The sequence below is a fragment of the Strix aluco genome, chromosome 29 (assembly GCF_031877795.1).
Source record: "Strix aluco isolate bStrAlu1 chromosome 29, bStrAlu1.hap1, whole genome shotgun sequence".
Classification (NCBI taxonomy): Eukaryota; Metazoa; Chordata; class Aves; order Strigiformes; family Strigidae; genus Strix; species Strix aluco.
The window spans coordinates 4,996,755-5,021,317 of NC_133959.1; the positions used below are offsets into that span (position 1 = coordinate 4,996,755).

The 24,563-nt window shown below is 58.8% G+C and overlaps 1 protein-coding gene across 1 annotated transcript; it reads right to left on the bottom strand.

The window, feature by feature from the left end:
* Positions 1-561: 561 nt before the first annotated feature.
* ONECUT3 (one cut homeobox 3) lies at positions 562-23,936 on the bottom strand. The gene is made up of 2 exons (XM_074808607.1): positions 22,907-23,936; positions 562-854 (listed from the first exon to the last, which is right to left on the bottom strand). Exons 1-2 carry the CDS (start codon positions 23,934-23,936, stop codon positions 562-564), a joined length of 1,323 nt encoding a protein of 440 aa, XP_074664708.1.
* Positions 23,937-24,563: the final 627 nt, after the last annotated feature.

Consider the following 24,563-nt stretch of genomic DNA (forward strand, 5'->3'; position numbering starts at 1 on the left):
AGCATTTTCCCTGCTCATCCCCCTTTGAACCACAGCGGGTTTGGCCCTGGTTCGGTGGGATTGTGCCAGCCCCATGACTCCACCTCTTGTAACTCCCCCACCCTTACCCCTCCACCGTGGGAGCCGTAAGGGTGGCTGTGGCAGAGATCACAATTGGTGGGGGTGTCAGGGGGTGCCCCTCTCCCCAAAGACCCTGGTGGGCATGAGAAGACAAAGTTCTGTAGTCCCCAAGGACCAGGGATGCTTCCAAACAGCACCTCACTCTCTCCCTCCATCCCACATCATCCCTTGCTCCACAGGGTTTTCCTCCAAGCCCTCCTGGGGACAGAGCTGACCTGGTTGCAAACCCTGTCCCTGCTCCATGAGCTGGGAGGACGTGGCAGCAGGATGTGGCATGAGGCCCACGTCCAGGGGTGACACCCAGCTGAGGATTTGGGAGGCCAATGGACCCGCAGCATCCAAAAGCACCCACCCTGGTTGGCTCAGGGCATGAGTGTGAGTCTGGGGTTGGCTTTGTCATGAGGAGGATGTCCGGGAAGGGGCAGGGAGGGCTGGGGGACATCATGCTTTGGAGAAAGTGCTTGTAGAAGAAGAGGGGACTCCGGGGTTGGTGCCTGGCTCCTCCTGCCAGCGGTTCATACACCGCCGGCGGGCATTCATGAAGAAGTTGCTGACGGTGTTGAGCTCCAAGCCCAGCTGCTGTGAGATGGTCATCTGCATCTCCTTGGATGGGCGCTTGTTCTCCTTGAAGATGGCGATCAGGGTGCGGCGCTGGAGGTCTGTGAAGACCAGCCGCTGCTTCTTGGGCTGCAGGCTCCTGTCTTTCTGCTGCTCTTGCTCTTTGCGTTTGCAAGCTAGATGTTCAAAAGAGAGAATAGGGCCATTAATTGGTGCTCACCACCCTGGCCCACTTGCACATTGCCTGGCTGCCTCCCAAAAACCAGGCCCTCCCCTCCAGTAAACCTGTTGGCTTGTTGCCCACCACTCCCTAGGCTACCTGTCTCCTCTTCCTCCCTCTTCCTCCTAGGTGCCTGCTGAGATGGGATGACATCCTCTTACGACATCAGTATGAGAAAAGCCTGGGTGAAGCCCATCACCTCTTCAGATGCCCAGGAAAAGCCCAAGTCTCAGCATCTCCAGCTGACCCTGGGACTAGAGACCAAGGAAACTCCTGGGCTGACTCTGGTCCCACAGCCTGACCACTGATACCTGTTCCATCCCTAAATTTTGGAGGTCATCCACCAGCCTCCCTCCCTTGCTGCACTCTGGTGTAGTCTCCCTCGCCTCCTCGTCAACTCTGCGGATCTCGCTGGAGGACTCAGGGAACCAGTGTCTCTTGGCCATCACATCCAGCTGCCACTTCCGAAACACAGGGAAGAGCCAGGGACAGGGACGTTGTGAAAAGGCCGGTCTGCAGCCACGATGTCCCACGGCAGATGGCCTGGAAGGACCGTGTGTGGTTCCACCTGCTCTTGGAAGGGGTTTTCCTACCTCCAGAGGCTGGAGAACAGCCTGAGCTACCTGAAGCTCCAGCAAATTCAGTCTCCCCTGTGTGCCTTTGCTACTGGATACTTTGGCATGTGTGTCAAGTTGAGCCAGCACCAAATTAAAAGTCTCCTCCTCTACAGCTTTGGCTTGAGCAGTAGGTCAGGACAGATGTGCTGTCACACAGGGATGGGCTGCCAGGAGCCAGGAAAGCCCCCCTGACACTGCCACACTGCACCAAGGGAGGGAGGGAGATGGAGTACACACCTTTTGGTAAATATGTGAATTTTAATTGCAGGAATATTTAAGCACGCTGTTGGTGGAAGGGGTGAGAAAAGGAGCCCTTTGCTATGATATTTTTCTAGAAAATTATAGAATAACTGAGGTTGGTGGAGGTTGCTGGTCCAGTTCCTACTCAAAGCAGGGACAACCTCAAAGCTGTTGAGGTTAGATCAGGGTGCTCAGGGACTTCACTGGGTCAGGACTTGGACAGACATGTGCAGGCACTGCGGCAGCACAAGATGCCCATGAGCAGGGCAGGCACAGATCTGACCCTCCAAGGCTGGGGACACAGTTTCCTCCTGGAAAGCTCAGAAAACAGCCAGGAAACTGTGGGCTAAAGACTTTCTGAGGAAAGACCCTCTTGCCCCAAACAGCAGCAGTTTTCAGCCTTTGGAGCTTCTTAGTTCCGATCTTCTAAAGGATTTTGCAGGGAGGGCACAGGTCCTTCAAGACATTTGCTGTCGGAATGTTGCTGGATGACAGTTTTCAGCTTGTTTCTCTCAGGCACTTCCAGAAGCCTCTTTGACCTGTTGCGCAGAACTTGGAGGGCCCAGAGGTCACAGCTGAAAGCCACTGCTGGAGCAATGGGATGGCATCTTGGGTCCACGGGACAGGTATTCTCCTCAGGCTAACCACCTGCCTGCTGTACAAACACACCTCCGCGGCCAGGCTGAGTAAAGGGTAGGCAGCAATGTAGCCTAGGAGTAACGGGAGGGTGTTTGAAGTCACTTCTTCCTCACTAAAGAACAAGCAAGGTCTTCCTCTGTATTTTCTTCAGCTGGCCTGCACTACAAGTCCTCTTTACATCACCTTGAACTAAGATAGAAGGATGACATCCACCCCTTCCACCCAAAGCTGGGGAAATCTAGAGCTCAGTGAAGCAGATAATTTATCCAACAAATTTGGCCTTGTTTCCCCAGTTGCTGGGCTCAGCCCTTGCCCCGTCTCCATGCGGGTGGTGGGAGCCATCGGTTCTGCTCCCACTGGGACAGGGGACAGGAGGCACCGAGCTTGGCACAACCAACCACACTCAGCCAAAATCAGCCATCCCTGGTAAAGATGGCTAGTGGAGAGCCTTCCCCTCCCCTTCTCCCCCCCAGGCAGGTTTGGCTGCAAGCCACCATCCTTAGGGACAAGGGACAGTCTGAGCCCTGGTGATGCCGGGGGGACCCTGTCCCAGGGGTGCCTTACTCAAACAGCCAGCAGAGAATGGTTTAGTGAAAACCTACCCTATGACCATCAGATGCTTGCAAAAAGAACAAACAAAAAAAGCCTTTATAGAAAATTTGACTTTTTTCCAGACATGAATTTAAAAAAAAAAAAAAAATGACCCCCCCCAAACACCCCCCAAACCAAACAACGAACAGAAAAATTCCCCCCCACACCGTACGTGCACATTTGGAGCAGCGCGTCTTCGCCCTGCCAGACCACCCACCCGCCCGCCCGCCCCCCGTCCTCCCAGTGTCCCCGCCGCATGCTGGGCTCGGGCCCCGTGCCGGTGGCTCGGGTGGGACCTCGCGTCGATAGCGGCCACCTCGCACACAGCCTGTGAGCACAGCTCTGGCTCTGCGTGGATGGGACTTGTATCTCTCCACCAGGAACATACAAATACATGTAGGTGTGTGTAAATACATCCATACCCCCATGGGAGATGGGGGGTGATGTGCTGACCCAGCTGGAACCCTCGCAAAGCCACTGGGATCTGGGTTGTCCTCTTGCTCCCCTGCCTGCTGGCTCCCATTCCCACCAGCGGTGCTGGGCAGACAGCCTGAGACCCAGCGTTTCAGCTTTTCAACCTCACATCCCCACCCTCCCATTCAATTTTTAGGAGTAATTATTACACACCAGTCACCCATTAATAACTCAAAGCTCTGAGGCAAACATTAATCATCACGGTCTTGCTGGTAAAACTGTGATCCAGCATTTAAACCAGTGCCAAATATTGCTTAGACAGAGGCGACACCCTGCTCTGCACCCCTTGATACCCCTGGTTTTTTTGGCCTCCAATGCCAGCGGCGGACGCATCCCACATTTCCTGTGCTCGTTTGTTTATTTATTAATTTCTTTTTCTGCTGACGCAGCCCAATACCCCTCTTCCCCAGTTCAATCTAATTACAGCTCCGCACAACAGAAATCAATAGTGACGCTGGTCAGATCTATTTACGGCGGCCATCAACCCCCCAACGGAGGATCTTTTTCCTATTCCACATTCCACATTCCCCAGGTGCTGCTTTCCCAGGCAGGCTGGAGGTGGCCGTCCCTGTGTTCCCGCAGGCAGTGGGAGCCAAGGGACAGCAGACAGTTGGGGACACAGCTCCAACTCCCACCCAGGTCAGCGCAGGGTGAGGGTTTTTCTCTGTGCTTCAAAACACCTTTTTTCCAAGTCCCGAGCGCCAAACGACTCCTCCTTGGCTTAATGCAGTTCTTCAGTCACATCCCTCTGGGGTCTCTGGGCCTGGCCACAGCCTGTGGGGATGGGGACATGCTTCAGGGCGCTTCCACCCCTGCCTCTGCGTTATCTCCCCAGCAAATGTCCAAAACACGAGGTTTATTCCCTGCCTTGTCCTGCTCCCTGCTCCTCCTGGGGCACAGGAGACCGTGGCGGTACCAGGACCAACAGTGGGCGAGAAGGAGCGGGGTCCCCCGTGGCCAGGGGGAACGCTCCAACGGCCAGTAAGGGATTGAGCTCACCCACAGCAGAGGTCTTTCTCTCCTCTCTCCATCTCTCCCCAGCTCATTTCACAACACCTGCACCTCTGAGACCTCCACAGCCCAGCCAGGCTTGGCCGAAACCAGCCAGCAAGGGCAGGAGTGACAAGGAGGGAATGTCAGACGCACTGGGACGGGGTGATGGTACAAAGCACCTTCCTCTCGGACACGGAGCACACAACCCCAGCAGATTCCATCCCTAAGGCAGCTGACCTGGCTGCAGAAAAAACAGAGGGAGCAAAGGCGAGGAGGAACCTCGGGGGGAAAAGCAGGAGGAAAGACCTCCGAAAGCACAGGCATTCCGCCCGCTTCCCCGGAGGATTTCTGCTGAGGGTTTCTGCCTCCCTGGAGACTTATGTCAGAGGGAACGCGTTTTCCTTGACTTAACCTTGACAGCTCAAAGCAAAATATCTCCCAAATCATTTCTAAAGGGACATAATAGAGACAATCAAATGGCTGCTGTTCAGAAGCTGCGATTATGCCTCGCAGCATGAACTCCGAGAAGCATTTAACTAATACCTGATGGCTTTGCAGGCTTCCACAGCCTGCCAGACACTGGTTTCTCTATTATACCCGCAAACCTCTGTTTTCTCAGCCCCAGCGTGCTCTCCCTCTCCATTCACTTGCAATACAACCTGTAATTTTCTGCCCACTTTGCTTAAGTGCTGGTGATTTGTTGAAATCACAAAAGACAGCCAGGGGCTTTCAGAGCCAGCATGCTGGCTGTAAGCGAGGTTAGGGGGGAAAAAAAAAAAAACAAACCACCAGCTTTTCTCTTTTTCTCCCTGTCAAATTCACTCGCAGCAGTGCAAGGGGACTGAGGAGCGTTTAGGGGCTCAAAGGGAGGTGGAGGGAGGGATGGAGAGGGGGTACCTGGCTGTGGTCGGCAAGGTTGGGACAGGTTTCTTTGGTGCAGAGGTGGGATGGGCTCTTTCACTGGTGGCACCGGGTGGGAAATGGGCCCTGAGCAAAGCTGGCTACTCTCCATGCCTTTGAGATGAGTCTAGCCCCTGGGCTGCCTCAGTTTCCCCCTCTCCTTGAAGGGGCAGAGGGATCTCAACCTCTTTCACAGAGAAGGGGGAGCTGGGTGTTGGTTTGTGCAACGGATGTTACTGGTTCAGACCCTGCCCTGATACTCTGGAAGGTTTTGAGAGCTGCAGCTCTGAGCAAACTGGGATGAGCCCGGCGCCTCCCACAGCAGAGCGGTGTCTAATCTTCAGCTGAATTAACCTCATGGCATCTACTCCCCCAAGGCTGGAGAAGAGTCTGGACCAGAGATCAAGGGGCTTCATCTGCAAAACAGAAATCCTTTGGTCCACAGCTGGGCCAGCCAGGATGCTCAGAGCTGGGGCAACTTAGTAACTGTGAGAGGTTTGTTTGACTTTGCTTTACATTGTAGGAAAAGAGCCTAAAGAGATTTGTCACAAACAGTCTTCTCCAGTGGAAATTTGGGTCTTTTCTAGCTGGGAAGACTCAGTGCTGACAGGAGAGTCAGCAGCGTACAACACAGGAAGAAAGAGTGCTCAAAACCCAAACCACGACTTTCTTTTTGCCTTTTTTTTTTTTTTTTTTTTCTGAAACCCCATTTGATTCCAAAAACTAACAAACACACAGGCAAAGGGGATGCAGCATCAACTATGCAACCACCGGGGCAGAGCCTGCCCCATGCTGCACATCCCTGAACGTGCCACTCGGAAATGCTGCAACCCTGCAATCCCCTAGACTTCAGCAGCACACAATTAAAAAAAAAAAAAAACAACTTTCTTGTCTCCAAAATCTGTGGGGATTTTGACCGCTGTGGTCCCACAGCATCCGACAGCTTCGAACCATGCTGTAGTAAAAACTGCCCCGCTCTAGAAACCAGCAGGTTTGGAAAACTGCGTCAGGGGCCATCCAGAGCCCGAGAGATGCAGCTGGGAGCTGCGACATGTCTGCGGAGCTGCAGCCTCACAGTCCTGCTGGGTCGGAGTGACACGATCCGGCCAGAGCTGCCGTCCCTGTGTGTGTCCCTGTGCCACATGGCCCTGCCTCTGTGGGGACAGGCTTCCCCGCTGGTGTCCCTGGGAGCCCGGAGGATGAGTCCTGAGGCCCGGGGAGAGCCCCTGGTCATTGGTATGCAGCCAGCGCGCTGCAGGGTGAGCCGCTTCCCCGAGCCCAGCAAATTAAATCTTCCTCTGAATGCCGCAAATGAGGAGATGAGAGGAGACAAAGCGCTCACCTCTCTGTTGCTGGGTGCATTTTCCTTCCCTTGCAAAGGCTGTCAGTGACTTGTTCCAGCGAGCAGCTCCAATCGACCCGTACAGGGCTACGAGGCATCATCAGCCGCCGGCACCGACCTCCCCAGCCCATTCCCCATCAGCCCAGGGGCGTTCAGAGCAGCGCAGGTTGGCAGCCAGAGGGAAGGGACTGGAAATGAAAGCGCAAGTCCTCGGTCCTCTGCTCGGGTGACAATGGTCCCTCCTGTGACAGGGGCTCAGCTGGGACCGGCAGAGGCTGGAGGAGACCAGCAGAGCCACCCAAACGTGAAGCAGAGCGGCAACACCAGCGGGATGCCTCGTTTTGCCTCTCCTGCACTTCGCAAGCTTTGTCTGGTTTTTCACAGTGTGGTATTTTCAGCTTTTCCAGTGCTGAAGCAGAGGGGTTTGGCTGGTCTGAGGGTGGGTGAAGGAACACAAAGAAGCTGTGGCAGCTGCAGGTGTGCTTGGCTCCATCCCTCCACATTTCCCCTATTTTAATTCTTGTCCTCTCCAGGTAAGCTGCTACCGGCCCCGCCAGAGACAGCCCCAGGCTGAGCCAGCTGCATCATATCCCTCATGGACACGGAAACAAACAGTTTCACATAACATTAAAATGTGGGTTTGTTGTTAAAAGCATTTCCTTTCTGCAGAGGTTTGATTTTTCACTTGCTTTTCCACAGACTTTCATAAAGGGAGACCTGGTGCCCAGCTCCACTCTCCCCAGCACCCCGGTGAACCAGGCTCAACCCATCACGTCTGCTGGCAAAGTCGCTGCCCCCATTTGTCCCATTTCCTCCTTTTCTAGGTCTTTTTTTGGACCGGGGTCGGCTGTTTCTCATTGTCCCAGTGGAGACCACTGCCATCACGAGCTGCTCCGTGCTCATGCTGCCAGCATGGCCCAGGACCAGACCAGCTCCCTGGTGTGAGGCAGGGCCGGGCAGAGTTGCCCTGGGAATCCTCCCGGCTGCTCCGTTCGCCTTACTCTTCTCCCCAGTCATTGCCACTTAGTGTGACGAGCACAAATTGGTGCTAATGAAGTGCTGGAGTCAGGCAGCGCGGCAGGCAGAAGCCAGCAGTGCCGCGAGGGATGGCAGCGGCAGGGGAAGTTGTCGCCTCCTGGGAGAGAGGGACAATGTGGGGATGGTGCGAGGGAACGGCCGTGTCCAACCGCTGAAATACGTTTTCCTTGGAGGCAGCGACACTTGCTCATGCTCAGCTTTGGTGCAAGAGCCCCAGCTCCAGAATCTGGGAGGAAAAAGGGAGTTTGGGGGTTGATTCGTGCCACAATGACAGGGGGAGCCCTGTAACACTGGCCAAGGTGCCTGCCCCAGCAATCTGGGGCAAGTGACATCGCTGTGACCCACACAGCTGTGGGTCCTGCGCAGACCACCTCCGTCCTCGCTCCTTCACGCAGGAAAGGAGCAGCAAGGATCTCCGCTTGGCATCAACACGGGTTACTGCTAAGTGACTCTCCAGCCCGTTCCTGTTGGGCTCCTCCTGCCAAACTCCTTCTGCCTTCAGCAGCTCTCAGATCTGGCTCTCTGAGCAGGGACAATAAACAAATTCAGCAATCAATGAAGCATATTTCACCAGAGCGCATGTTGCTCCCGAGCTGCTCTCGGTGGAGAGATGATATCCAGAGAGGGCTCAGAGCTGTTATCAGCCAAGGAACATTCGCTGGAGAGAGGGAAAAAACAGCGGGGAGAAAAAACCAACCGTTCTCTGCATTTCCTGATTAAATCTGGTCTCAGGTGGATTTATCGGGTGTGAGGTGGGAAGCTCCCTTAGGGTTTGGCCAAGTCAATTCTCAGATGGCTGCTAGCTTTCTTGCTCTGCGGTGCAGTGAAAAACAGGAAAATCTGTAATCCTCCGTGATGGGATGTTCAAGGTTTGCTTCGCCAGGGTTTGGGACCCTCTGAAGGTAGGCGGGAGGACCTGAGCCGGGACACCCGCTGCTCTCAGGTTATCCCTTAGCTCCAGCAGCGCATCGCAGGAGGGAGCTTCCAGATTTGAGCCCTTCCCTGCTGCCAGGCCCCGCTCTGCAAGGCCTGGGCACTCTCAAGGCGGTTTCAAGCCTGACCTCAGCACAGCTCCAAGAGTAACCCAGTTCCCAGCTATTCACACCCCGCACAAAGCCATCTGCGTCGCGAGGCAGCAGCCAGCACGGGCGGCTTGTGCCCAGGCTGGTCACTGCACACTGAGGAGGGGTCTGGGGACAACAGTGGGGTTGAGGGAACTGGGGGGGTTTAGTCTGGAGAAGAGGAGGCTGAGGGGAGACCTCCTGGCCCTCTACAACTCCCTGACAGGAGGGTGCAGAGAGGGGGGATGAGTCTCTTGAGCCAAGGAACCAGCGCCAGGACAAGAGGGAATGGCCTCAAGCTGCGCCAGGGCAGGGTCAGACTGGCTCTTAGGAAGGATTTCTTTGCAGAAGGGGCTGTTGGGCGTTGGAATGGGCTGCCCAGGGCAGGGGGGGAGTCCCCATCCCTGGAGGGGTTGAAGAGTCGGGTTGACCCAGCGCTGAGGGATCTGGTGGAGTTGGGAACGGTCAGGGTGAGGTTCATGGTGGGGCTGGAGGAGCTTCAAGGGCTTTTCCAACCGAGATGGTTCTGGGATTCTGTTTTAAAACCACGCTGAGGGAGCTGGGGGCTGCTCGGGGGCAGGGGGGTGACACAGGGCAACTGCTCAGACCCCATGGGGGGACCCTGCCTGGTCCCTCAGGCTGTGTGTCCCCCCCACACCCTGGCCCAGGGTGATGCTGGGCCCCCCCCTCACCCCTGGCCTGGGTAAAGGGCCCTTGGCCACACCTGCCCCGGGGCTGGGCCGTGAGGGCAGCGGGGCGGACGCGGAGCGGGGGGGGACTCCTGGCCCCAAGGGAGCCCCGGCGCGGCCCCCCCTCAGCGCCCCGCCGCCATTTTGGAGCAGGGCGGGCAGTGGTTTGTTCCGCCCCGCACCCCCCCGCGCCCCCCGCGCAGACACCTCGGGCCGTCCCCGCCGCGCTGGCGCCCCCCTGCGGATGGACGGGGACATCCCCCCCCGGGGCGGGGCACTGGGACAGCCCGCCCGGCCCCCCCGCCGCTGCCCAAGGGCGCGTTGCGGCCGCCCCCGCCACGGACGAGATGGGCCATTCCGGACCCCCCCCACGGGGCAGATGGGCCATTCCGGAACCCCCGCCATAGGGAAAATGGGCCATTCCGGACCCCCCCGCCATAGGGAAAATGGGCCATTCCGGACCCCCCCCACAGGGCAGATGGGCCATTCCGGACCCCCCCCGCTCAGCGCGATGGGCCGTTCCAGCCGCCCCGCACACACGGGGCGCGCAGGGCTGGAGCGGTCCAGCCGCGTCCCGGCGGGGGGACACGGGGCCAGGCGGCCCCGGCAGCTGCGGGAATGGCACCTCCCGACCCGGCTGCGGGGACCTGCGCCTGCCCCACGGCTGCCCCCTCACTGCCCCCTCACTGCCCCATCCCTGCCCCATCACTGCTCCATCACTGCTCCATCCCTGTCCCCTCACTGCCCCATCACTGCCCCCTCGCTGCCCCCTCGCTGTCCCCTCACTGCCCCATCCCTGCCCCATCCCTGCTCCATCACTGCCCCATCACTGCCCCATCCCTGCTCCATCCCTGCCCCGTCACTGCCCTGTCACTGCCCCATCACTGCCCCATCACTGCCCCATCACTGCCCCATCACTGCCCCATCACTGCTCCATCTCTGCCCCATCCCTGCCCTGTCACTGCCCCATCACTGCCCTGTCACTGCTCCATCACTGCTCCATCACTGCTCCATCACTGCCCCACAGCTGCCCCATCGTCACCCCCTATAGTGTCCCATCAGTGCCCAATGACTGCCCCATGGCTGTCCCATCACTTCCCCATCACAACCCCATCACCGCCCCATCGCTGCCCCACAAACAACTCCACAGCTGCCCCACAGGCCTCACCCCCTTCCCATTGCTCCCACCCCAACCACACAACCACTTGCCCCCCAGGAACCTGCTGCCCCCCGGGGCAGCTCAGCCCGTCCCCCCACACGCATGGGGCTGGCACGGCTGCGGCCGGCGCTAAGCCAGTGACTCTTAATACACCGCTCTGGCGTTATTAGTTCAGCTCCCAAGGTATTTCCCGCAGTAATTGCACTGATCTGCCAGGGATTACGCGCTGCCGCTGTAACGATGGATGATGTTTTAATTCGAGCCAGGTACCGCCGGGGAGGGCAAGGCAAGGACCGAGACCCCTGAGCACTGGGAGAGGATGCACAAGCCCAGCTGGATGCCCTCACTGCTGGCGTGGGATGAAGGGGCTGCCCGGGTGCAGGCAGCAGCGCCTGGAAGGGGTTTTAGGATGAGGAGCAGCCAGAAACCTGGACCACACTGGGCAACCAACCATGAAGCAATTCCCTGGCTGGGAGCTGGGCCAGAAGATGCTCCACAATGGGCTCCCAATGTCAGGACACCAGCGATCCCGGCTGGCTGGGGTTCAGCATCTCCCTGTGACTGCAAAGCAGCTGGAGATGCTCCTGAGCAGCTGGGGAGGGCCCTTCCCAGCTCCCAGTTCACTGCTGGAGGGGGCAGACAACAGCCTGGGCTGTGTTCACTGTCGCTGCTCCCCGTGTCCAGCTCCCTGACTCTCTCCAACCCCATCCTGCGGGAAGGGAACCTCCTGCAGGAAAAGGGCTTTTGCTTCCTCCCATCCAAACATGGAAGAGAAACTTCCCCCACAACATTACCTTTAAAAATGACCCCCACGCAGAGCTGTTCCTTCTGGTAAAGCAGCAATTAATCACGGCAAGTATGGGATGGATTTGTAATCAGCTGCCCCCCTCCCACTGCCCCCATTTCACAGCCCTGGGTATTTTTCCTGCGCCCCCCCCAACCCCCCCCCATGTGGGGATGGGGCCAGGGCCGGCGCAGCCCATTGATCCTGCCCGGTCGATTTTATTGAAACTCCCACGAGTGGCTTTAACTGCGTGTTGGATATTGCTGGCACATCAGTTTGATGGCTACGTGACCGGCGGGGAGCTCACGGGCAGATCTGCAGGGAGGGAGGCAAAGGGGAAGGGGCTGCAGGCTGGGGGGATTAATCCCGATGGAGATGGTTTATTCCCTGGGTTCCTCCCTGGTGGGAACTGTCTGTCCCCAGGGCTTCCCCCCAAAGGTGGGAGAGTGAAATGTAATGGCACAGCTGGGAGGCGGGTGGTGGTGTTTGGGTGGTTGGTTAAAGGGAATGGTTTCTCTTGGCCAGAGTTCATTGCTGGCTGGGAAAGGGACTGCGGGGGGCAAAATGGGCTGAGAAGGAAAGGAGGATAGAAAAGGCGGGGGGGGGAAGGAAAAAAGGAAAAAAAGAAAGAAAAGGGAAAAGGGAAAGGGAAAGGGAAAGGGAAAGGAAAAGGAAAAGGAAAAGGAAAAGGAAAAGGAAAAGGAAAAGGAAAAGGAAAAGGAAAAGGAAAAGGAAAAGGAAAAGGAAAAGGAAAAGGAAAAGGAAAAGGAAAAGGAAAAGGAAAAGGAAAAGGAAAAAAGAAGAAGAAAAAGAAAAAGGGGAAGAAGGAAAAAGGGAAAGAGAAAAGAAAACAAAATTTAAAAAAAGAAAAGAGAAAAAGAAACTGAGGAGAAGAAAGAGAAAAGGGACAGACAGGAGAGGAGCGAGGGGAACCCAGCCAGGTGTCACAGCTCTATCCAAGCCCAACGCCCAGCAGCCCCTTTGTTTTCCCCATGTTCCCGTCCCCCCTTCCCCTTCCTGTCTATTTTCTCCTGGTTTTGCACAGCAGGAGACAGCCAAGGAGGGGGTGTCTGCCAGGTGATGGTGATGCTGCCCAGGGAGCCGCCCCCTCCCACCGCCAGCACCCCCGGGATACCCAGGCTGGGCTCCGGCTCCTTCAGGAGCATCACAGCGAGTCGCTGTGAGAGGAGCCAGCTGGAATGAAATCATCATCCAGAAAAAGTATAAACCCTCCATAAACACCACTAGAAAAGTTCCTGAGCAGGAGCCGAGGGGGACGTCTGAGCCCCCCAGTTCACCAAATGTCCCCCCAAGGTCCCTTTTCCAGTGAGGTGACGGTGCTGCAATGGCACCCCCAGGGCTGAAGATCCCAGCTCTGTCTGTATCCACTAAGCAGCATCTTCTCGTGCAGAGCACAGGGCCAATCCTCTCCCACCCCCGGGCACCCACCAGTGGGGCAACCACCTCACGACGGTGCCAAAAATCAAAGCAAATAAATAATTTGGTTTTTTTCTTGGAGGTGTTGAAGGCACAGGAATCGCTGGGAATCATCAATTTGGGGCGGAAAAGGCTGTTTCAGGTTTGGGGAGATGCTTTCAAATTTTCTCCAACAAAAGCAAGCTGATTTGAAATCGGCATTATTTTGAATAAATGCCCTGATTTGTATGACTTATTTTTCAGTTTCTTTTTTTAGCTTGTTGTGCAAAGCATCCGGTGATCCCTGTACCCTTCACCACATCGTCGACTCGTCTCCTTTCGCCCCATTTCTGACCTACCCGAACCGAAACCAGCTGCAATGCAGACGCGGGTGTGAGCACCCACCTCACTACAAACGCGACAGAAAGCAAATTAAATGCCCTAAATCAAGCATGGTCCTGCTCTGGCTGCCTGTGTGTATGGGCAGGCAAGTGAGCGGCTTTGGGGGGGGGTCCAGCAGGAGGCCCCCCATACAGGAGCTCTCCTGGGAATATCAGGGTAGGGGTTCACTGCCTTCCACTTGTGAAATGTTATCACTATCCTGAAGTTTGGCCCCCAAAAAAAGAACTAAAGGTGGGCGTTGATTCATGGACCCATTTTCAGAAGCCTCTTCTTAAAGCTTTGCGTCCCTCTGGGTGACTCCAAAGTCCAGCAGTGCGGTGCCACCATCCCACCCACCCTCCTCCTCCTCCTCATCGCCTGCAGGCTGGGAGGCAGATGCAGAAGGGACACCCCCATCCTGGGGGGGCTTTGGGACCACAAACCACCACAGCATTGACCCCATCATTTTTTCAAGCATCACATTTGAGCCAAACTGGGCCAGATGCTGGTCCATCCACTGAGCAACCACTGAGCAAAGCCCAACGGAGATCCATTCCCCCATCCCGGGTTGTAATTTACTGGGGGGGGATTCCAAGTCCAGGGTAAACAAGGGACCCTCAGAAGATGGGAAAAAAGTAGAGTAGGGCCAAACCTCCAGAGAAATTGCAAGGGATGGGATGCTGCATTGCCCTCCCCGGCCCTGCGACGGGCACTGAGCGCCAGGGTCTCTGAGGCTCTGTAGTGGGAGCAGCCGCTGCCGGCAGCAGAGCAGAGCTGTTGATGTCTCTGTCAGCCCCTGATACCATCACCCGTCAGCAGCTCCTGATACATTCACAATTTTATCCCTAATGGAGAGAGTTTGCTCATTACCTGCTCTTTATCAGCTAAGGGTAGCGTGACTCCCACAAAGGGGCATCACTCGCTGGAGCTCGTCTTCCAGCTTAAAGGTTTGGCCTTTTATGTGGCATCGCTGAGTTCCTCGGCTTTAACAACCCGGTGCTGGTGTGTTCATACACTCTGTGAAAGCACTGTCACCCCCACACTTACACGTGGGGAAACTGAGGCATGGGGGGATTTGCAGATGCTCAACCTGTCAACCCACAGCCGAGTCACAGCTCGTGTCCCTTCAGCTGTGTGGTGGCACTTGGCGTGGGGAGGGGAGACGAGGCTTTGGGACATTTCCCAGTGACCAGACCCAGCCTTGCCGTGGCTCTTGGCTTCCCCGTTCCGTGCCCTCCCCATGCCAGGCACCGCTGTCGGGGGTCCTTGGGGAGACCATCACCTTTGCAGCCCTTTGAAGAGCGCTTTAGCATGTGGCGTTTCTCCTGATTTTGGTCCACTTTGGGTTTTTATAGGGTCCCTGACAGCCAAACCTGATGTATCGGGTTCCTGGCCGTGCCCTGCAGAGCCGTGCCACACACCGAGCCCTCCCATCACGCCCCAAGCCCACCAGCCCCCAATATTTAGGGTTCCCTGGATTCATGCCAACAGCAGGAGACCTCGGTTCTCCTCTGACCTGGGCAGGAGACCATCAGCCCCCTGCTCCCCTTGCTGCCTCCTCCTGCCGAGACCTGGACTCAGCAGAGCTGGGTTGGTTACCGCTGCCTGTGCCATCAGCAGCAGAAAAAGCTGCAATTTGCTTTATCTTTTTTTGTCAAGATGTCGGGGTTTTCCTCACTGCTCTGCAAGTAAGGAGATGATGGCCAGTCCCAGCAAGTGCCTTCCCACAACCAGCCGCTGCTTTCCGCTCGGCAGGCTCCCACATGGGGATTTTCCACCTCCTTCTCCCCAGCTGGGCAGAGCCAAGCCACCTCCAGCCTGCCAGGGGTGACGAGGTTCCCTGGACAGCAAAGGGATCACCCCTACTTGGTGATTTCCATACGCTGAGTTTGGGAACAGAAAAAGGACACAATCACAGAGATACAGAACCCAGACAGGACGGCAGGGCCAAGTGTCCCAATGGGGACACAAGGCAGCGGTGGTGGTGGCTGCCACTCCCCAGGTTAGAGGCCCGGCAGCAAATTCTACCCCCCAGCTCCCCAAACTCAGTTCACGGTAACACCGAGTCCTCCTGCATGGAGGAAACCAGGGCACGGCTTGGTTGGAGCGACCAAGGTCCTGCGGTGCAGAGCTTGGAGGCAAAACCCCAGGGATGTGAAGGTGAAGGAAAGGACCGTCACTGGTCCCCAACGAGGGGGCAAAAAGTCAGTACCCGCAGCAGGGAATACGAGCAGCCTCGCTGCAGCCCTGCCCATCTCAGCCCACCACCTCTGCCCGCATCCCACCCGTTGTGGGGGTATGTGGGTGTACGTGGGTGCCCCTGCTCTCGCCATGTGGCACCTCCGGCCCCACTTTTGTTCCGGGACAGCATTGCCATCTCCACGCCTTAACATCACCACCTGTGAAACACCTTGAACCCCACTGAATCCTTTTTAAATAATTTCTGGACCTCCTCGCCTTGCAGTGCAGAAACCACCAGTTCTTAGAGCAACGGTGCATATCCCTCACAGAATATATATATGTTAAAAGACAGAATTATTACGATCCTTCTTGAAATCCTACCCATGTCCATGCAAATGTGTCTGGATTTTAATATCAGCTCTTTATTTTTTAAATATTTTGGTCTCTCCTTCCAGCACCAGAGAATCCAGGTTGCTTTTTGTTTGGCTATTTTTTAACAACCCCAAATGTTTTAAAAAATCCATCATCCATTTTGCCTGTCCAACCCTGCCTTGGTTTAAATCTCGCTGGAGATGCTCTGTATCATTTGAGGTATTCACGAGATTTTTTAAATTTCTGTTTAATCAGCAAAATCTTGCCACTCGATGGCCATGGTCCTGCACAGAGCCCGTAGTAAATGCACTCGGCTGCCAAGAGCTGCTGCCGGCTGCTCACCAGCCCCTCACCGCCCCGGCGCATACCTGCATCGCTCCTGTTGCACCCACCCAGCATCACTTTTGACTGAGGATGGATGGACTGGAGGAGAAAATTTTTGGCTCTAACATCCCTTTTTGTCCAGCTTTCAAAGCCAGGGGTTGACCCCAGCCTCTCTGTGCTGCTGGTGGTGCTGTGCAGGAGTAGGGCCATGGCCAAGAGCACATCCTGGATTGATGGGACACATCCCGGGTTGATTGAAGCCTCAGCTCGATACTGAGCCACAGGATTTGTGCTGCCCAGCTCAGCTCCAAAAAGGGAGCTGGGGCAGAGCCGCACAGGTGGGTAGATGTGGGGTGAGCACAGATCAAAGCTGCCTAATTCCTCCATCTGTACTCAGGGTGCCTCTGCCTGAGCCTTTCTGAGAAACCTCAGGGAATCAGGCAGCAACGGGGAAAATCTCTTCCCCTGCAGCCAACAAGGTGCTGGGGCTGGGAGGTGACGGGTCCAGCTTCTGCCGCGGCCAGGGAGGCAGCGATTCCCGTGGGAAACACAGCCCGTCCTAAGGCAGCGGCGTCCCAAACTGCCCCCCAAGGTCTGGAGCAGGAGCACAGGTTGGGCCCCTGAATCCCCACCAAGCTGCAGAGCCTCAGCCCTTTCGAGCCAGGCTCTGGTGGGCTTTTTTTTTAAATTTTTGTTCTTATTTTTTTGTTGGCGTTGCAAGTCGGTCATCGCCACCCTGCCATGAGCTCTGCGAAGGTTTCACACGAGGAGACCCGTGTGCCCGGGAGGTTTCCGTAGGGGATTTCTGGTCCTGGGCGATGCCGCGGGGATGCGGGGGGACGTGAGGTGCCGTGCCCAGGGCAGGGTGGGATCTTCCCAGGGCAGGAAACCAGGCGCCTGGGCCCTGCCTCTGGTCTTCTCCTGCCTTCACCATCCTTCCCCTTCCTCCGTTTTGGACACACTCCGCGTGTGTCCCCAGTTTTGGCACTCGCTCCGCGGCACCGAGGACGCCGGGCAGAAAACCCTGCGATGGGAGCAGAGGCAGAGCCTCCCCGCGGCCGCGGCTGGGGGGGGACGGCTGCCCTCTCCCACAGGCACAGGCTCCCCGGCCCTGCAACCGCATCTGAGCAGAATGAGAAAATATTGGATTTGTTTTCTGGAGGAGGAAAAAAAAAAAAAAAAAAAAAAAATCCAATATTCTGTCTGCGATCCCAGACTCCGTGCCTGGTTATGGCAGGAAAATGCTGTAAATCTCCCCTTTCCCCACCAGCTGGGGAAGAAAGACCGATTTTTTTTTTTAATATTCTTATTTCCCTCCTGGTTTAAGCCCCATCATTTTGCAGGTGGCTCCACAATCTCTTTGTTGACCAGGGCTTAAACCTGCTTTCCCGGCTCCCCCGACCCCGGGAAGTCGCCTCGCACACCCTTCCCAGCAGCTCCCAGGCAGCGGCAATGAGATTTTAATAGATGTATTTTCAAATTAGTTCTGGGCCTTTCAAGACTTATCAGTTAAATGAGGTTTTTCAAATTGATTCAAAGGTCACTCTGAGAGTTTTCTCTTCTCTGTTATCTCTCCCTTATGGTTTCGGTGGCGATTGACAGGACAGAGAAAAAAATATCACCCCCACGTTGTACCCCAGAAAAAGAAAAAGAAAAAAAAACAACAAAACCCCACCCAAAATGTGCACCCCAAAATGAGGAGGCGGCAAGAAAGGCCCTGGGTGTGGCTCTGGCACTGGATCTGCTTGGGGGTCGGGGGGTCCCTCCCGGGCAGGCGATGAGTGGAACCCCGGGGGGGTGGGGGGTGCGGTGTCTGGGGGGAGCAGGACGCCACGGACACGGGTGGGTTGTACCTGGAGGTGCCGCCCCGCAGAGAAGGGAGGTTATTTCCTCCTTGGGGGGTGGGGGGGGAACCCCATTTAATATTTAACCGACGGGAGGTTTATTGGCCCCTTCTGACGCCCAGATTAGGAGCAAACAGAAAAACAGCCGCGGGCGGAGCGAGGCGGCCCCGCCGCGCTGATAAGGGCGGCAGCGCGGAGCGGGGCGCGGGGCGGTGCGGAGCGGGACGCGGGGTGCGGAGCGGGGCGGGGCGGGGCGCGCAGAGGCCGCCCCCGCGGAGCCGGCGGTCCCGGCGGTGGCTGCTCCAGGCGGGCGGCCCCGGCGGGCGGCTCCGCGCCGGCGGAGAAAGTTGTCTGTTATTGACGTGCTAAAAATATATAAAATAAAATAATAATAATTTCAGAAAAAAAATAATAAATTTAAGGAAAAAAGCCCTTTTTTTTTTCCAACGGGAAAAACGGGTTTATCCCTTTTTTCGCTTTCTTTCTTTGTGTTTCCCTGAGTGGGCATCTCTCCCGTGCCGAGGGGGGAGGCGCTGGGCGCCTGCAGCCCAAACTCTCGTTTTCCTGCATTTTACGGCTGCGAAAATAATTTTCTCCGGATCCCACAAACCTCCTCCGCGGCCTCGGCGCGTTTTCCCCGTCGCCCCGCGGACACGCGCGGATCGAAAGCAGCGAAACCGTCCGCGATTTTCCGCCGCTTTCCCGGACCAGAGCCGCGGCCGATGCCCGGTGACTGCCGGCGGGGAGGAGCCGTCGTTGGGCCAAAGTCGTTTGAAAGAGACTGAAATTGAAGCAAAACTCGTGAAAAAAAAAAAAAAAATCCCGAGTTTTTACGCGGCGCAATCTTGTCCCTGATTCTGACAATTCCGTGTATTAGTTCGCAGTATTATTAGCGGCATTAATTATTGGCGTTGCCAAAGCTCTCAGGCATTTACCTTGGCCCAGCCCCGCGATCGTACTCGCAGTTTCAGGGTGGTTTGGGGTTTTTTTTGAATAACGATGGTTCGTGCTGCGGCAGAGATTTGCTCGGGGGAGAGACCCCTGGCAGGAGAGAGAAAAGAAAAGAAAAGAAAAGAAAAGAAAAGAAAAGAAAAGAAAAGAAAAGAAAAGAAAAGAAAAGAAAAGAAAAGAAAAGAAAAGAAAAGAAAAGAAAAGAAAAGAAAAGAAAAGAAAAGAAAAGAAAAGAAAAGAAAAGAAAGAAAAGAAAAGAAAAGAAAAGAAAAGAAAAGAAAAGAAAAGAAAGAAAAGAAAGGAAAGGAAAGGAAAGGAAAGGAAAGGAAAGGAAAGGAAAGGAAAGGAAAGGAAAGGAAAGGAAAGGAAAGGAAAGGAAAGGAAAGGAAAGGAAAGGAAAGGAAAGGAAAGGAAAGGAAAGGAAAGGAAAGGAAAGGAAAGGAAAGGAAAGGAAAGGAAAGGAAAGGAAAGGAAAGGAAAGGAAAGGAAAGGAAAGGAAAGGAAAGGAAAGGGGGAAAGGGAAAAACAAAAAGAAAATAAAACACGAAAAGAAAACGAAAGCCAAAAAAAAGGGAGAACGAAAAATGGGGAGGGGCGAAAGGCTAAAGGAAAGAGAAAACAAAGATGGAATAGGGAAAGGGAAAAGAAAATTTAAAAGCAGAAGAAGGAAACGAAGACGCTCGGGGAGCGCTGCCCAGCGCCCCGGCCGCAGCCCGCGGGTCCCTCCCGGCCGCCGGCTCCCACGGGCAGCGCGGCCGCGGTCCCCCGGCTCCGCGCCACGGGAAACACTTTGGGGCAGAAACAGCTGATCCCGGGTGCCGGGAAACTCCCCACCCGCGGGCCAAACGCTTCACGCAAGAGGGTGAATCTCGCGCACAGAGACGACTCTCGGGGAAAAACACGGGAGGGTGGATCGGCCGTTCGAGTTAAGGACGGCTGAAGGCGGCGAGCGGGGAGCCGCCGTGTCGCGAAAGGGACACAACGGTGTTGTCGCCGTCCCGAGAAATAATCACGAGCGAATTTTCTAGTCCTGAGTGTGGGAATAAAACCGTGGCGGAGGCGGGGGGGGGGGGGCGGTTTCCACCGGCGGGGGCTCTGACAGGGTGGGAGCGCACCCACAGACACACATGGTGGGAGGGCACCCAGGGACACGCATGATGGGAAGGCACCCACCGCCCTCCGCGGACACGCGGGGATGGGTGCGCACCCGCTTCCCACATGATCCCACGAGAACGAAGCTTTTCTCGCCCCCAAGACACCGAGGGGACCGGGATGGCTGGTGGGGGTTCGCGGGTGGGGGCTCGGAGCCCCGCTCCGCCGTGGACGGGCCCCCACAGGTGCCACGGTGGGGGTTCCCCGCCACCCACGGGCCCTCGCAGGCCTCATGGGGGGGGGGTCACGAAGTTTGTAGAGCTGCATCCGGAGCGGGGGGGGGGGGCCGTGACAGCGGGTCGCAGAGATGGATGGCCCGAGGGGTCGGGCCGGGCCCCGCCAGCTGCTGCCCAGATGTTTCCCCGTGGGACCCCCCTATTTTGCGGAGCCCCGCGGGGCGAGCGGAGCCGGAGGGAGCCCGGGGCGGGGGGGACCTGCAGCCCCCCCGGGTCCCGGCTGAATAATTAATGGTTCATCTGCGGACGGAGCGGCGGGAGGGGGAACTGGAGTGGAAAGAGGAGAAAAGCGGCAATTGCCATTTATAGGGGCCCGGCGTGTTTATTGATCCGCGATTTACTGACTCGGACTAATCCATCAGATGGACTCCAGCAGCCGGGCGGGACCGGGACTAGGACCGGGACCAGGACCAGAACTAGCTCTAGGACTAAAACCAGGACCAGCCGTCTCCCCGGCCGTGCCCCGCGTCTAACACTCGTTTTTTTGCTTGCACTGGGAGGGAGAAAAAGCCGATCGCTGCCCAGGCGGGGAAGGGAGGAAGGGGGGTCCCTTCCCTGCTTACCGGGGGGGTCTCAGCCTTCCGGGCCCCTCCAGCCCCCCAGCCCGGGGCGGCCTGAAAGGACGGGCAGGCTCGACCGGCGGCCCCGGGGTGGGTCGGGTTGGGGGGGATTCGCCTGCATCGGTGGGGAAGGCCGGGCACGGCCCCCCCCAGCGCGACCCCCTCCCGCAGAAACCCGCTTCTGGGGGCAGCCGGGCCAGGGCTGACCCCGCGGGGCTTAAACCTGCCCCACGCCGGGGCCCGGGTGGACGAAACGGCGGAAGGAGCGAAACGAAAGCGGGTCCCAGCGGGGCGGCAGCGGGGCCGGGGGCCGGGAACAAAGCGGCCGGGCCGGGGGAGGCCGCGGGGAGGTCGAGGCGGCCCCCCCCGCCCTAGACTGGGCCTCTCGGGGCAGCCGCGGCCCGGTCCCGCGTGGGGAGCCGGAGTTCAACGCGAATTGATGGCGGGGTGGTTGGTTTGGTGGTTTGCTGGGTTTTTTCCTGTCTTCGCAGAAAGCAAAGATTTAAACCCCGTCCGCAAGAAATTTGAGGGTTTAATTTCAGAAATAATGCCTCCAAGGCGCCTCTGGGGCGGAGGGAAACTCGGCGCTGGGGAATAAAAACCATTTTAGGGAGAATAAAGCTCCCCCGACGCCAGGGATCGCGGCGGGGACAGAGCCCGAGCCGGGCCGGCGGGCAGGGACCTCCCCCAGCCGGGGCCGCATTTTTATCATCACCATCATGGTTATTATTTCATATTTTGGCGAGTCAGAAACCAGCCACCCGCTGCTCAATTAGCCCGAACAACGGGGGCATTAAACGGCCGATCGCGGCAGTGTTTAAATCTTTATTTACCAGAACCTTGTAAAGCCAGGAACAATTTGCATTCTATTAACTGCTTTTCAATAGGGCATCGACTGGAACTAAAAGATGCCACTACCCTGCCCTAATTAAAGAGCAACTGAATTACACTAAATACATATGAACGCTGCTCTCCGCCATAAATAACGGCGGGCTCCTCGCCGTGCCGAGCGCTCGGCGGGCCCGACTCTACCCGGCCCCATGAGGAGCTCGGATTTATTTAAAAAAATAAATAAAATCATACATGCGTGGGTTTTACCCCACGGCCACCCCCGCTTGGCCCCGCGGAGCCACGGCGCGGAGGAGCCGGAGGAAGGAAGGGCCGGAGCGGCTCCGGGGCCCGGGGGGTTCCGGCCGGCGCTGACAGCCCTCGGCCCTTTCTCCGGCGGCGGCTCCGCGCAGCGCGGAGGAGCGCGGAGCCGCGTCCCCCGCCCGCTCCCCCCGCAGCCACAGCGCGGCCGCGCAGAATAACCGCGTTTCTCCAGCAAACCCTCGGCCCAGCGCCGGCCTGAGGCCGAATGAGCCCCGCCGTCCCCCCCCCCCCCCCCCCCCGCCCCGCCCAGGCCGGGAACAGGGGGCACGGGGCGCGGGGGTCGTCGCTCCTTCTCCCCGAGGGCAGCCGGTGCCCCGGCGGGAGCGGAGCGCAGCCCCGGCCCCTCCCGCCTCTCCCGGCCCCGCAGCCGGGCTCCCGGCGGGGAACGGCGGGACGGCCCGGACCTCCCCCGGAGCGCGGCTCCGGTACCGGGCGGCGGTGCCAAAGTGGCGGCGGAGGAGCTCCACGAGCGGCCCCGCGGCTCAGCCCGCGCCCACGGGCGGCGGGGAGCGTGGGCCGGGGGCTGCCAGCGGCTCCCCGGGGTCCGCCCGAGGGACCAGGGGCCGGTTCGGCGGGCGGGAGCGAGCGGGAAATCACTGCCGGGGCTGGAGGCAGCCGAACGGGCGGCGGGGGGCGCCGGGCCGCTCCCGGCTCCCGCCACCCGGGATCCCTCATTTCCCGCTGTCAGGAGCAGGCCCGGGGAGGGAAGCGGGGGGTTTCTCCTTAAATAGGATTCGCCTTAAATACCATTTCCTTCCCTTTCTTCTACAGGCTCCACGCCCGCTCGGTAGCCCCCGGCCCAGCCCCGGCCCCAGCTCGCGATGGTCCCCACGCGTGTTCGCAGCACCCCGTCACCCACCCGCCCGGGGGTGGGGGCGGGCGGCCGCGGCAGCAGACCGTGCCGTGCCCTACCTGCCAGCCTGAGCGCCGACATCCTCTGAAATTCCGGCTCCTGCAACCATTTCCACATCCTCCGGAAAGTCTCCCGGCCCGACTTGAGCTTACTCCAGGGCTTGGGGTTCCGCAGCAGGTCCGAGAGGGTCCCCTGGGAGCGGCACAAGATCCTCTGCGCGAAGATCGCCTGCGGGATGCTGTAGCGCTTCAGCTCGGCCGTGATCCGCTGAGCCACCTCCTTGGTGTTGATCTCCTCCACCTGCCCGGAGCCGCCGGGCTGGGAGCCGGTGGCCGAGGCCTGGCGCTCCCGCTCGCCCAGGAGGGAGCCACCGGGCTGGGCGTGCGGGTGGCCGTGCGGGTGCATCCCGTTGAGCGGCGGCATCATGGCCGAGCTGGGGGCCGCCAGCCCCCGCGCCAAGTGCTCCTCGCCCCGGGACAGCATCGCGGCGTGCGAGTCGAAGCCGTTGGGCGAGAGCATCTTCTCGTTGGGCAAGTGGCCCCCGGGGCCGTAGGGGGCCAGCGGCTGCTGGGCGTTGTGCAGGCTGCCCAGCCCGTTGGGCAGCGGCGAGAGGGGCTGCCCCATGGCCGGCATGTCCTTGGGGTAGTGGCTGTAGAGGTTGCCCATGGAGGCCAAGCTCCGCTCGTCGCGCATGAGGGTGAAGCTGCCGCTCACGTTGCCGGCCAGGCGCTGGTGCGGGTGGTGGTGGTGGTGGTGGTGGTGCGGGTGGTGGAACTTCTCCGAGACGGTGGAGATGGGCGGCAGGTGCTGCAGGGGGGTCAGCGTGGTGTAGGTGCTGCTCAGGCTCATGCCGGAGGGCGACTCGCAGGACATGCTCATGGCGGGGTGCAGCGGGGCGGCCAGGCTGTGCTCGGCGCGGTAGTCGCCCCCCTCCAGGATGGAGGCCATGCCCGAGACCATGGCGGGCCGGCCGTGCGGCACCAGGTTGCGGTGCGAGCCCTGCCGCCCGTGCGCCGGGCTCAGCAGCTCGGCGGGCTGCGAGTGCGGGACGCCGTGGAGGCTGCCCAGGTTCTCCATCGCCAGCTCCATGGTGGCCGCCGGGCTCTGCCGCTGCCTCGCCCGCTCGCTCGCTGCCTTCCTCCCCCACCCCCCGCCGCCGCCGCCGCCGCCGCCTCCTCCTCCTCCTCCTCCTCCTCCTCCTCCTCCTCCTCCACCGCCGCCTCCCCCCGCTCCCCGCGCCGGCTGCCCGGATTAATTCAGACTCCGCGCTCGGGGGATCGATCTCCGCGCCCCGCGCTCAGGCCGGCAGCATGATGCGCCGCGCCCGCCCGCCCCAGCCCGCCTCGGTGCGCTCTGCGGCGCGGGGGCCGCGGCCGGGCGCGGAGCGGGGTGCGGAGCGGGGCGCGGGGCGTGCGCTCGGGGCGGCTGCGGCGCCGGCTCCCGGCAGCCTCGCTCTGGGCCGCGGCGTGACGTCAGCGCCGCCCCGCCTCCCCCCCCCCCCCGCCGAACGGAGCCGCGCCGCCCCCCCCCCCCCCCCCCCCCGGTGCGGGATTTGGGGGACACACACACACAGGCGGGGCACACGGCGGGGCGGCACAGCGCCCGCACCCCCCACCCCCCCCGCCGGGGTGACTCCCCCGCGCCGCACCGCGGTGACCCCCCCGCTGCACTCGACACCCGGCCCGCATCTGGTGGCGCTGCCCACCTGCGCCCCCG